Here is a 14,106-nt window from a genome sequence, read left to right on the forward strand (position 1 = left end):
TCAACTTACGACCACAACTGAGTCCAAAATTTATGTTGCTAAGTGAGATATTTGTTAAGTGAGTTTTGCCCTGTTTTACAACTTTCCTGGCCCAGGTATGAGTGATTTGGATCCTAGTTAGAGGCAGCTATTTCTCTCTCTGGGCACAAGGAGAACATATCTCCTGGAAAAAAAACCTCCACAGTGGTGACAGTAAGGGCATCCGGCCAGTAAACACTCAGCTGCATTCAGTTGCCCAGACTCCACCCACAAGGAATGGGGTCATTAAGAGAAGATGTTGAGGTATATGATTTAACAGCTTCCAGATGCTATAAGGCTGATGCAATGAGAATGAATCAGCATTGGTATTGCCCTTTTAAGATAAAGATTGGGTCCACAGAAGTCTTTACCTCTTTAAGAGGTATCTATATAAATGCAGCCATTAGAGGGAGATGTTCTCTCTCCTTGTGTCCTATATCCATTGCAGAGTTCTCCATGTAGAGTTAAGAAGATTGATTGCTGGTCAGGTATTTGTATATTTCTGTATATGTCTTGTATATAAACCACGGTTAAATGTCAAAGTCTCTGTGTGCTGTGTTTTGCTCCTGGGTTGCCTCATAATAGTAATAGTCATGCTGCAAATGCTTTGACAGAAGATGACTAAATGAACTGTTGTAAGTTGAGGATTCCCTGTATTTCTTCTGGGGAAAAATATGTTTGATACTTGTCAATGTTGGTACCTTTTGTGCCTCCCAGAGCTAATCAATGATAAGTACCAAAGTACCACTATATATAAAACCTATACACAATGTGTGATTTGTAAAATTATACCTGTGAAAATATAAAGCAATGGTAACATCATCTTTAACCTCTGTGTTAACCTAAGATAATTTACTGGAATATTATGTAAGATTTCTCTGTTGTTTTGTATAAAGGTGATATATTTAGCAGGTCAAGCTGTCAAGTGTCATGTTAATGATGGAGATTATTGGAAATGGAAACGGGCAAACAGGACGAGGAAACAGATGTTACGCCACAATAATAATAGGGGTGTTGCATAGCTGGATACGTAGCTGGATAGATTGTGAACCCGGAAAGGAGCAGAAACTGTATATTTGAACCTGCATATAAACCCCAGCCTTCCTGGGAACCATGTCCTCTGCCCATGAGCAGAATTCCCTTTTGCAAAAAGCTTCATAAGAAAGATCTTATCTATCGTTCCCGTGTCTCCAGTTGTCTGAATACCTGAACGGTTGATTTTTTTATCATACATTGTGAACAAAATACTCTTTAATTCGCACCTGATAAACATGGTTCAGCTTAAAATGTTTCAGGAGCAACAGCAACAAAGCGGAGATGCTCTTGACGATGATTTCTTTGTGTCGGTTCACGTCGATCCCCAACTTCATGCTCTGGAGGACGGTCACCCTGAAAAAAACGGTGAAGATTTAAACCAGGGGTCTCCAAAAAAGACTTGTGGACTTTATCTCCCAGAATTCCCCAGCCAGCATGGAGTTCTGGGAGTTAAAGACCCCAAGTCTTAAAATGGCCAAGGTTGGACATTCCTACCCAATATTATCACCCTGGACAAAATGGCTACCCTGTCTCTTCTTAAAAACCTCCAGTGTTGGAGCATTCACAACTTCTAGTGGCAAGCTGTTCCACTGGTTAATTGTCCTCCCTGTCAGGAAATTTCCATAGTCACTTCAAACGGTCACTAAATGAACTGTTGTAAGTCGAGGACCGCCTGTATTTAGATTATTTATGAAGATTTTCAGGAAACCCAGGTGTGGCCTCCCGTGGAAGTAACAGGACTACAATTCCCAGGGTTCATGTCGAGGCATAATGTCTTCCCCAGTTCTCCTGCCACATCGGAGCAGTTCCGTAGCTTTTTGTGGGCTGCCATCCACTTACGGCATTTCCTCCGGCAACACGTCTGCCAAGATGTTGATTGAGTCGGTCTTGGCTTTTGAAGTTGGGGCTGCAGCTAGCAGGATCTTCAACAGGGCTATCTGAAGCAGGGAAGGAGAACATCAGTGCAAAACTAGATTCTCGAAACATGGCCGCTTTAAGACTAGTGGACTTCAACTCCCAGAATTCCTCAGCTGGCCTAACTTGGCCGCTTTAAGACTTGTGGACTTCAACTCCCAGAATTCCCCAGCTGGCCTAACTTGTCCATTTTAAGATAGATGGACTTCAACTTCCAGAATTCCTCAGCCAGCCTAACTTGTCCACTTTTAAGAGTGGTGGACTTCAACTCCCAGAATTCCTCAGCCAGCCAAACATGGCCACTTGTGGACTTCAACTCCCAGAATTCCTCAGATGGCTTAACTTGGCCACTTTAAGATAGGTGGACTTCAACTCCCAGAATTACCCAGCCAGACTGGGCAATTCAGGAAGCTGAGGTCCTCACATCTTCCTGCATGGCTGGCTGAGGAATTCTGGGAGTTGAAGTCCTTATAACTTCCTGCATGGCTGGCTGGGGAATTCTGGGAGTTGAAGTCCTTATAACTTCCTATATGGCTGACTGGGGAATTATGGGAGTTGAGGTCCACCAGTCTTAAAATGGCCAGGTTTGGAGACCCCCAAGAAATAACGCAATTTTTTTTTACAATTTACCAAAACGTTCAAATCAACAGAAGGGGACTCATTCCAATCAAAAAGATTTGTACATTGCTGTCTGTGGAACCAAGAAAAATTGGTACGGGTAGTTCTCGGCTTACGATGGCAGTCGAGCCCAAAACTTCTGTTGCTAAGTGAGACATTTGATCAGTGAATTTTTGACCCATTTTACAACTTTTCTTTTTAAAGAAAAAATATTTTATTTATACATTTTCCTTTGGTGTACATAAAAACTCAATATTCACATTGGCAGTGTGTTGTCTGGGTACGACTGATTTTGAGTAACGATAGCAAAAATTCTAGCCTCGATTGGGGTCGTAAGTGGAGGACAGCCCTGGATTAAGGAAACATAACAATCCTAACTGTGATTGTGGGAAGTTCCCACAAACTTCATGTCGTACTGTGAGGAATTGCACCCCCTCAGAAAGTCGCCTGAATCCATGCAAGAACTGTATATCACCTCAAGGGCAGTGCTGCCCAATGGCTAAAGGATCCAGATATCTGGCCATAGGTTTAGTCACACCAATAAATGCCGATATTTTATTTTATTCATAATTTTACTAGCTCTATACCCTGTGCTTCGCTACAAAACTATGTGATCAGGCTTAGTTTTTGAGGAGGAAAATAAGGGGGCGGAAAAATTCTGCCTCTGCCTACCAGCATCCATCAGCATTCATCTGGCTAGCATCCTGTCAGTGTGTGAGAGAGTTGAGGGCTGTTTGGAAACTGAAACAGTATTTGCTGTGTGGGCAAGGAGACAGCAAGGAGCCTGGGCGTGGCTTAGCTCAACTGTTCTGTACTAAAGCTGCTTGGTGCTGGGAAACTGAAACTTCTCTCCTCTGCTTGTGTTTTGCATTTGGAAGAGATTTCTTTTTTCACGGTGGGGAGGGGGAGTCGAACTCCTTAGCATCAGAGCGTGTTAATAATAATAATAATATAGGAAATACTCTAAATGCTTTGATGGTCATTTCGAAAAATCCTTTCTTAGTGAGCCCCTAGAAGCCAAGAGGAACATACGGACCCAACTTCAAGTTTGTAAGCTTTATATATATACTGTATATATATTTTTGTTTTCTTATATATATATATATTCATCGCTCACACTGTGTGTTTTTAAAATAATTTGTTGCTCCGGCGTGCATAAGCGCACCAACGTGCCTACCACCCCTGTCCTATTGTTTCTTTTTATTTTTATTTTTCTCATATGCATCTATTTCATGTATTCATAACTACGTTTATACTTATACCTATTATCTTGTAATAATAACAAATCGAATCAATCAATCAATCAATCACATTTTGGCACACGTTTTCTAGATTGCTTCCGTGAAGTTTATGCCCTAATGCCGCATTTTGCTCCGTGACGCGAAATAAAATAAATAAATAAAACAGGCGGAGATCCAACACTCACCATGTACTGAGGCAGGTTGTACAGCATGGCCCGATAAAGGATCTCGCACGGCGTCTCCTGCACTTCCTCTTCCCCCTGAAGAGAGAGAGGAGATGCAAAACGATCAGAATGGAGCTGGAAGGAACTTTAGAGGTCTTCTAGTCCAACCCCCTGCTCAAGCAGGAGACCCTCTGCCATTCCAGACAGCTGTCCAGTCTAAAAAATCCTCCATTGATGAAACAAGCGCAACCTTTGAAGGCAACTTCTGTTCCACTGGTTGATTGTTCTCACTCTTAAGAAGTTTCCCCTTAATTCCAGCTTGCTTCTCTCCTTGGTTAGTTTCTACCCATTGCTTCTTCTCCTGCCTTCAGGGGCTTTGGAAAATAATTTTGCAACGAATAAGTAAATTTAAAAAATAAAACGGTAGATAATATGCTTAAAGATTCCACAGATGGGGGTTGGACTGGATGACCTTGCGGGATCCCTTCCAATGCTGTGAATCTGTTATCAAATGAAATATACCTCCCTGTGTCTACATGCTTTGCTTTTATACTTTTGACATGCTCCATTAAGCCTTTTAATATTTTTATCTTACGCCTTTTATATTATTATTACGTTTGGGGGGGTTGTTGTTGTTATAATCTCTTTGGAAAAATGGTAGTCTGTGGTGAGCTTTGAAAATTGTATCTTCAGAAGTTAGAAGGAGACCCTGATGAGGGGATGCTACATTCCTTAATGCTAAGGAAAGATGCCACACGGGCAGCCAAACTAAGAGGTAGGTAGGGGTACAGGTGAGAACATGAGGGAAGGAGAGACAATTTTCCCTGGAGACATCCTAGGATTAGCTGCAACACCTGACAACAAATCCAATGTGTTTGAAGGTGGGAGGGAATGAGTCTCAAAGAAAGAGGGAACTTGGGCGATGAGATAAAACTGTATATAAAGTATGATTTGGAATTCAAAGGTGTGGCTTTTGATTTGGACCTGTTTGTTGAGGGTTTCTAAAGACCACCGGCGCTTTGCAAACCGTCTGTTATTTCTTTTTTCATAAATCCTCTTTGTTTTCAACGATCCAAAGTTTTGTTTTTGGTTGGCTTTGGGCTGTTTCCAACCATTTGAACCCCATCTTCTTTGTGGCAGCTCCTCAAACATTGGAAGACTTGCTATCGTGTCCCCCGCTGGTCCTTCTTTTCATTAAACTCTCATTAAAGTCGCCAAGGAGAGGACAGAACCAATTATCGTAGCAGAGCAAACGAGAAGATACAGGTAGTTTCCGGAGAGTGAAGAAGGTGCACCTTCATGGGAATATCCCAGGGAAATAACTTACCAAAGAGATGGGACACTTTTCCATTTCTTCCTCATTCTTCATCTGCACTTCGGCGACGGAGATATATTTGTGCTGAGGAAGGAGATGGGAACAACAGGTTGGCTGTGGGAATTCTGGGAGCTGAAGTCCGCCCATCTTGCCAGCAGCCCAGGCCGAGGAATGCTGGTTTGTTTGCAAAATATCTGCCTTACCTCTTTCAGAGTCTTCACGCTTTCATGGATCGGGCACGGCAAGCCGACTAAGGTCTCCGTGTCTCTGGAAGGGTGACCAGAAGAGGCAGGAAGGGAGGAGAAGAAAAAAGACAAATTGAGGACCAAAGGCATCCTTTTTTCTTCTGGGTTTTGGATGACATTTTTTTTTGCAAGGCGTTTTTTTTTTTTTGCAGGAACGATTTATCCAGCAATCTTTCCTTTCTGCTTTTACCGTCCTGCGTTTGACAAACAAACTCTGGAAAACCAGGAATCGGGAAAAGGGAACTGAGACCGTATTGTACTAATAATAATAATAATAATAATAATAATAATAATAATAATAATAATAATAATAACAACAACAACAACAACAACAATAATAAACAATAACAGACAATAACAATAACAATAACAACAACAATAATAATAATAATCTATATATATAAAAGCAAAATATCACTCACACATCATCACAAAATCTCCAGAATCGTAAAGCCTACAAACTTGAAATTTGGCACGTATTTTCCTTTTGGCTTCTAGGGGCTCACTAAGAAAGGATTTTTCGAAATGACCATCAGAGCATTTAGAGTATTTCCTACATTATTATTATTATTAACACGCTCTGATGCTAAGGAGTTCGACACCCCCTCCCCACCTGAAAAAAAGAAATCTCTTCCAAATGCAAAACACAAGGAGAGGAGGTTCAGTTTCAGTTTCAGAGCACCAAGCAGCTTTAGTACAGAACAGTTGAGCTAAGCCACGCCCAGGCTCCTTGCTGTCTCCTTCTTGCTCACACAGCAAATACTCTTTCAGTTTCCAAACAGCCCTCAACTCTCTCACACACTGACAGGACGCTAGCCAGGTGAATACCCGACGGGTGCTGGTACGCACAGGCAGAATTTCCCCCCCTATTTTCCTCCCCCAAAACTAACCCCGATCACATAGTTTCGTAGGGAAGCACAGGGTGTATAGAGCTAGTATTTCATGCGTGCTTAATGTGGGCTGTTCAATCGTGCAATTTGAGTGGCCCGGATGGAGTGAGTTCTCTAGAAAACTTCCCCAATCTGGAGTTAGAGAAGGGTGCCAGAATTACAATATCTAGAACCGGAAGAGGCCGCTGAGGTCAGTCCAGAAAGTGGAAGGAAGGACTGCAAGATATGAATACAGTCCGTGGCAGAAAGAGAAAGAGAGAGAAAGTAGGGGGGGCTGATGTATCTTTGCAGAATTATTACTATAATGAGGGTGTGGGGGGGCTCCCTGGGGGTCTCTGAGCTTGGTGGTTTTCTTGCAGACGTTTCATGACCCAACTAGGTAACATCATCAGTGCTGGAAGGGAGTGGGGTGTGTGGAGAGAGAAAGAGGAAGAAGAGGAGGAGGGACTGTGGGATCCTTGGTGACTAGGTAACTTCATTACCCCATACTCCTCCTTCTCCTCCTCTTCCATTCCACAACCCCACTCACTCCCTTCTAGCACTGATGATGTTACCCAGTTGGGTCATGAGACTGTAAGAAAACCAACAAGCTCAGAGACCACCAAGGACCCCACAGCCGTCCTCCTCCTCCTCCTCCTCCTTCTCCTCCTCCTCCTCCTCCTCCTGCTGTTTCACTCCACAAACCCACTCACTCCCTTCTAGCACCGATGATGTTACCGAGCTGGGTGATAAAACGTCTTGAAGAAAACCACCAAGCTCAGAAAGCACCAAGGACCCCTTCAAGACTCAGATTTTTGCCATTTAGCCCGCCATGCAATCAACACCCAGCACGTAAATTAAAGTTTGTGCTTAGAAGGTAAACCTTAGCCTCCAAGGGCCACCATCTACTCACTGCCCAAGTGTGAATCCAATGTATTTGTTCCTGCTGGTCTCCAGGAAATGTTCAATGTCTTTCTGTCTGGAAGACACAAAGTGGTTTTGCGTCACAGACAACGAGGCAGAGAGAGACAGAAGAAAACACACACAGAGAGATAAGTACAAATGTTGAGAAAAACTTTGCAGTGCTTTTTTGGCAGCTGCTGCACACGGCTGGCTCATATTTATACGGTTTCCACTAGGACTCCGACTTCGCTCTCACAGTTACTACTATCGAGCAAGGTACCACCTTATCCACTGAATTTCATTTTGTGGCATGGCATCCCATGTTCGAGTCTGTCCAGATCCTTCTGGATTCTGTACATGAGCCAGCCGTGCGCGGCAGCAGCCAAAAAAAAACCTAATACAAAACTTATATAAACAGAGGCATAGAATCAAAATCACGGGAAGTATTAGTACCGCTTTATAAAGCTTTTAGGAAGGCCACACCTGGAGTCCTGTGTCCAGTTTTGGTCTCATTCCACTGCAAAAAAGATGTTGAGTCTTTGGAAAAAGTTCAGAGAAGAGCAACTAAGATGATTCAAGGCCTGGAGGCTAAAACATACGAAGAACGGCTGCAGGAACTGGGTGTGTCTAGTTTGATGAAGAGAAGGTCAAGGGGTGACATGACAGCAGTCTCCCAATATTGGAGGGGCTGCCCCAAAGAAGAATAGAAAAGAAAATAGAATAGAGAATAGAATAGACTAGAAAAGAGAACAGACTAGAAAATAGAATAGAATAGACAATAGAAAATAGACTAGAATAGAAAAGAAAATAGACTAGAATAGAATAGAAAATAGAATAGAAAATAGACTAGAATAGAAAATAAAATAAAATAGAAAATAGACTAGAATAGAATAGAATAGAACAGAATAGAATAGAAAAGAGAATAGAAAAGAGAACAGAATAGAAAAAAGAATAGAGAATAGAAAATAGAATAGAAAATAGAACAGACTAGAAAATAGACAATAGAATAGAAAATAGACTAGAATAGACTAGAAAATAAAATAGAAAATAGACTAGAATAGAAAAGAAAATAGACTAGAATAGACTAGAAAATAAAATAGAAAAAAAAGAATAGAATAGAACAGAATAGAAAGAGAATAGAAAAGAGGATAGAAAGGAGAATAGAAGAGAAACTAGAATAGGAATAACAGAGTTGGAAGGGACCTTGGAGGTCTTCTAGTCCAACCCCCTGCCCAGCCAGGAAACCCTACAGCATTTCAGACAAATGGTTATCCAAAGCACCAGAAGGCAGAGCAAGAGACAACGGATGGAAACTCATCAAGGAGAGAAGCAACCTGGAATTAAGGAGAAACAGGGAGGACAATTAACCAGTGGAACAGCTTCCCACCAGAAGCTGTGGTTGCTCCATCCCTGGATGTTTTTGAGAAGAGGTTGGACAGCCCTTTGGAATGGCAGAGGGTCTCCCGTTTGAGCAGGGGGCTGGACTAGATGAACCCCCAAGGTCCCTTCCAACTCCACTCTGATTCTGAAATCGCCACCATCTCATCCTCCACGGGAAGGCTCTTCAAGGCTAGGCGGAGGCCTAAGGGGACACGCGATACCTGACTTTGGGGGCCCACGGAAGGCCCTTTGGGAAGGAGACCTTCTCCGCAGGTGGGCCTGGAACCGGCTCGGCTTGGACGGCGGTGCCCCTTTCCAAGAGGTCCAGCTCGCCTTCCAGGCCACCCTCCAGGTCATCGGGTTCCTCTTCCTCCCCCACGGCCTCCTCGTTCTTGAAGGGGTCCCTCTCGTTGTAGATATCCAGGCTGTCCTGCTTCATCAGCGGCTGCAGCGAGGGAAGCAAGAGAAGGATGAACGTGGGAGCCCCCCTTCTCCTCTGCTCCGGGACTCCTTGCAACCGAAGGACCACGGAGGCTTCCGGGGGAGAAGACGACCCGCCCTAGAATACCGGAAAGTCGAGGGACGGAGGTCAGCCGATGTCTGAAGGGGGAGGAGGAGGAGGAACCATCTCACCCCAATGGGATGGGCCCACCCCGTCTAGACCAGCAGAAGATGGAAGGGGGTTGGACTAGAAGACCTCTGAGGTCCCTTCCAGCCCTGTGAAGTGGGTTGGGCTGACAGAAAGGGACTGGCCCAAAGTCACCCAGTTGGCTTTCATGCCTAAGGCGGGACTAGAACTCCCCGTCTCCTGGTGATTGGCTCAAAGTCACCCATCTGGCTTTCATACCAAAGGCGGGACTAGAACTCCCGTCTCCTGGTGATTGGCCCAAAGTCACCCAGCTGGCTTTCATACCTAAGGCGGGACTAGAACTCACCGTCTCCTGGTGATTGGCCCAAAATCACCCAGCTGGCTTTCATACCTAAGGCGGGACTAGAACTCCCCGTCTCCTGGTGATTGGCTCAAAGTCACCCATCTGGCTTTCATACCTAAGGCGGGACTAGAACTCCTTGTCTCCTGGTGATTGGCTCAAAGTCACCCAGCTGGCTTTCATGCCTAAGGCGGGACTAGAACTCCCCGTCTCCTGGTGATTGGCCCAAAGTCACCCAGTCAGGCTTTCATACCTAAGGCGGGACTAGAACTCCCCGTCTCCTGGCGATTGGCCCAAAGTCACCCAGCTGCTTTCATGCCTAAGGCGGGACTAGAACTCCCGTCTCCTGGTGATTGGCCCAAAGTCACCCAGCTGGCTTTCATGCCTAAGGCGGGACTAGAACTCCCCGTCTCCTGGTGATTGGCCCAAAGTCACCCAGCTGGCTTTCATGCCTAAGGCGGGACTAGAACTCCTGTCTCCTGGTGATTGGCCCAAAGTCACCCAGCTGGCTTTCATGCCTAAGGCGGGACTAGAACTCCCCGTCTCCTGGCGATTGGCCCAAAGTCACCCAGCTGGCTTTCATGCCTAAGGTGGGACTAGAACTCACCGTCTCCTGGTGATTGGCCCAAAGTCACCCAGCTGGCTTTCATGCCTAAGGCGGGACTAGAACTCACCGTCTCCTGGTGATTGGCTCAAAGTCACCCAGCTGGCTTTCATGCCTAAGGCGGGACTAGAACTCCCCGTCTCCTGGTGATTGGCCCAAAGTCACCCAGTGATTGGCGGGACAGAACTCCCCGTCACCCATTGGCCCAAAGTCACCCAGCTGGCTTTCATGCCTAAGGCGGGACTAGAACTCCCCGTCTCCTGGTGATTGGCCCAAAGTCACCCAGTCAGCTTTCATGCCTAAGGCGGGACTAGAACTCACCGTCTCCTGGTGATTGGCCCAAAGTCACCCAGCTGGCTTTCAGTGCCTAAGGCAGGACTAGAACTCACCGTCTCCTGGTGATTGGCCCAAAGTCACCCAGCTGGCTTTCATGCCTAAGGCGGGACTAGAACTCCCCGTCTCCTGGTGATTGGCCCAAAGTCACCCAGCTGGCTTTCGTGCCTAAGGCGGGACTAGAACTCCCCGTCTCCTGGTGATTGGCCCCAAGTCACCCAGCTGGCTTTCATGCCTAAGGCGGGACTAGAACTCACCGTCTCCTGGTGATTGGCTCAAAGTCACCCAGCTGGCTTTCATGCCTAAGGCGGGACTAGAACTCCCGTCTCCTGGTGATTGGCCCAAAGTCACCCAGTCAGCTTTCATGCCTAAGGCGGGACTAGAACTCACCGTCTCCTGGTGATTGGCCCAAAGTCACCCAGCTGGCTTTCGTGCCTAAGGCAGGACTAGAACTCACCGTCTCCTGGTGATTGGCTCAAAGTCACCCAGCTGGCTTTCATGCCTAAGGCGGGACTAGAACTCCCGTCTCCTGGTGATTGGCTCAAAGTCACCCAGCTGGCTTTCATGCCTAAGGCGGGACTAGAACTCCCCGCTCCTGGTGATTGGCTCAAAGTCACCCAGCTGGCTTTCATACCTAAGGCGGGACTAGAACTCACCGTCTCCTGGTAATTGGTCTAAGTCACCCAGCTAGCTTTTATGTCTAAGGCGGGACTAGAACTCCCGTCTCCTGGTGATTGGCCCAAAGTCACCCAGTCAGCTTTCATGCCTAAGGCGGGACTAGAACTCCCCGTCTCCTGGCGATTGGCCCAAAGTCACCCAGCCTGCTTTCAGGCCTAAGGCGGGACAGAACTCCCCGTCTCCTGGCGATTGGCCCAAAGTCACCCAGCCTGCTTTCATGCCTAAGGCGGGACTAGAACTCCCCGCCTCCTGGCGATTGGCCCAAAGTCACCCAGCCTGCTTTCAGGCCTAAGGCGGGACTAGAACTCCCCGTCTCCTGGCGATTGGCCCAAAGTCACCCAGCCTGCTTTCAGGCCTAAGGCGGGACTAGAACTCCCCCGTCTCCTGGCGATTGGCCCAAAGTCACCCAGTCAGCTTTCATGCCTAAGGCGGGACTAGAACTCCCGTCTCCTGGTGATTGGCTCAAAGTCACCCAGCCTGCTTTCATGCCTAAGGCGGGACTAGAACTCCCCGTCTCCTGGCGATTGGCCCAAAGTCACCCAGCCTGCTTTCAGGCCTAAAGGCGGGACTAGAACTCCCCGTCTCCTGGCGATTGGCCCAAAGTCACCCAGCCTGCTTTCAGGCCTAAGGCGGGACTAGAACTCCCCGTCTCCTGGCGATTGGCCCAAAGTCACCCAGCCTGCTTTCAGGCCTAAGGCGGGACTAGAACTCCCGCTCCTGGCGATTGGCCCAAAGTCACCCAGTCAGCTTTCATGCCTAAGGCGGGACTAGAACTCACCGTCTCCTGGCGATTGGCCCAAAGTCACCCAGCCTGCTTTCATGCCTAAGGCGGGACTAGAACTCCCCGTCTCCTGGCGATTGGCCCAAAGTCACCCAGTCAGCTTTCATGCCTAAGGCGGGACTAGAACTCACCGTCTCCTGGCGATTGGCCCAAAGTCACCCAGTCAGCTTTCATGCCTAAGACGGGACTAGAACTCACCGTCTCCTGGCGATTGGCCCAAAGTCACCCAGTCAGCTTTCATGCCTAAGGCGGACTAGAACTCCTTGTCTCCTGGTGATTGGCCCAAAGTCACCCAGTCAGCTTTCATGCCTAAGACGGGACTAGAACTCACCCCTCCTGGCGATTGGCCCAAAGTCACCCAGTCAGCTTTCATGCCTAAGGTGGGACTAGAACTCCTTGTCTCCTGGTGATTGGCCCAAAGTCACCCAGCAGCTTTCATGCCTAAGGCGGGACTAGAACTCACCGTCTCCTGGCGATTGGCCCAAAGTCACCCAGTCAGCTTTCATGCCTAAGGCGGGACTAGAACTCACCGTCTCCTGGCGATTGGCCCAAAGTCACCCAGCCTGCTTTCATGCCTAAGGCGGGACTAGAACTCCCCGTCTCCTGGCGATTGGCCCAAAGTCACCCAGTCAGCTTTCATGCCTAAGGCGGGACTAGAACTCCCGTCTCCTGGCGATTGGCCCAAAGTCACCCAGTCAGCTTTCATGCCTAAGGCGGGACTAGAACTCCCCGTCTCCTGGTGATTGGCCCAAAGTCACCCAGCCTGCTTTCATGCCTAAGGCGGGACTAGAACTCACCGTCTCCTGGCGATTGGCCCAAAGTCACCCAGCCTGCTTTCATGCCTAAGGCGGACTAGAACTCCCGTCTCCTGGTGATTGGCCCAAAGTCACCCAGTCAGCTTTCATGCCTAAGGCGGGACTAGAACTCCCGTCTCCTGGCGATTGGCCCAAAGTCACCCAGCCTGCTTTCATGCCTAAGGCGGGACTAGAACTCACCGTCTCCTGGCGATTGGCCCAAAGTCACCCAGTCAGCTTTCATGCCTAAGGCGGGACTAGAACTCCTGTCTCCTGGTGATTGGCCCAAAGTCACCCAGTCAGCTTTCATGCCTAAGGCGGGACTAGAACTCACCGTCTCCTGGCGATTGGCCCAAAGTCACCCAGTCAGCTTTCATGCCTAAGGCGGGACTAGAACTCACCGTCTCCTGGCGATTGGCCCAAAGTCACCCAGTCAGCTTTCATGCCTAAGGCGGGACTAGAACTCCCGTCTCCTGGCGATTGGCCCAAAGTCACCCAGTCAGCTTTCATGCCTAAGACGGGACTAGAACTCACCGTCTCCTGCTTTCTAACCTGGTGCTTTAACCACCAGGCCAAACTGCAGCTTGTGTATATGGAAAGAACGGGACAGACAAGATTGTCTTGACAGCATAAAACTCCCAGGCCCTGCAAGGGGAGACCCTTGGAGACATACCCTTGCAATCTTCACGGCGGATAAAAAACCACACCCGTCTCAGCCCTCGTCTAAAACTGACCCCCAATTTTACTGATAGCCAATCATGATTGTCCCACGCCTGCAAAGCCAGGTGGATCAGGAAGTCGGCTTGTCAATCAAAACAGGGAGGGAAGGAAAATGTAGGGTTTCCTGCATTTCTGACTCCAGAGAAAGCAAAAATGTCTCCTACCCTTCGACTCCGATGTCCACGTTTCTGCACCGGGGGCTGCAGCTGCTCCCCCAACTCGGCGGTGTAGGTGGGAGGGGAGGCTGCCCGCATGTTACGCATGACCTGGATGCTGTCTTCAGGCAGTGGCGGCAGGCCCAGATCCTCGCGCTTCTTCACCTTCGTCGCTTGAAGGGTATCGAAGCCACCCAGCGTGAACTGCAAAAGGGAAGTGATGTAGACACCAGCAACTCTCTGTAGCTCAGGGGTCCTTGGCGCTCTCTGAATTTGACTATCTTCTTGCAGATGTTTCATGATCCAACTAGGGAACATCATCAGTGCTGGAAGGCAGTGTTCTGACCTAGGCTTTCCCCAAAAACACGAAGCCGACTCCTCGTCTCGATAAAAACCCCTTTTATTTAGG

At 47.7% G+C, this 14,106-nt stretch overlaps 1 protein-coding gene across 1 annotated transcript in view; it reads right to left on the minus strand.

The window, feature by feature from the left end:
• The window catches only part of STRIP2 (striatin interacting protein 2), a 38,473-nt gene that overhangs the window by 7,175 nt on the left and 17,192 nt on the right, over positions 1-14,106 (minus strand). The window contains exons 9-16 of the mRNA XM_087968951.1: positions 13,707-13,901; positions 8,925-9,148; positions 7,334-7,399; positions 5,510-5,573; positions 5,319-5,390; positions 4,013-4,087; positions 1,894-1,991; positions 1,281-1,407 (exon numbers count right to left, since the gene is read on the minus strand). Of these exons, the coding sequence (XP_087825077.1) occupies positions 1,281-1,407; positions 1,894-1,991; positions 4,013-4,087; positions 5,319-5,390; positions 5,510-5,573; positions 7,334-7,399; positions 8,925-9,148; positions 13,707-13,901 (921 nt within the window). The remainder of the gene's footprint in view (positions 1-1,280; positions 1,408-1,893; positions 1,992-4,012; positions 4,088-5,318; positions 5,391-5,509; positions 5,574-7,333; positions 7,400-8,924; positions 9,149-13,706; positions 13,902-14,106) is intronic.

This window comes from Notechis scutatus, chromosome 6, assembly GCF_049901735.1.
Source record: "Notechis scutatus isolate UNSWTSFEM ecotype Mainland chromosome 6, rNotScu1.2, whole genome shotgun sequence".
NCBI classification, from domain to species: domain Eukaryota; kingdom Metazoa; phylum Chordata; class Lepidosauria; order Squamata; family Elapidae; genus Notechis; species Notechis scutatus.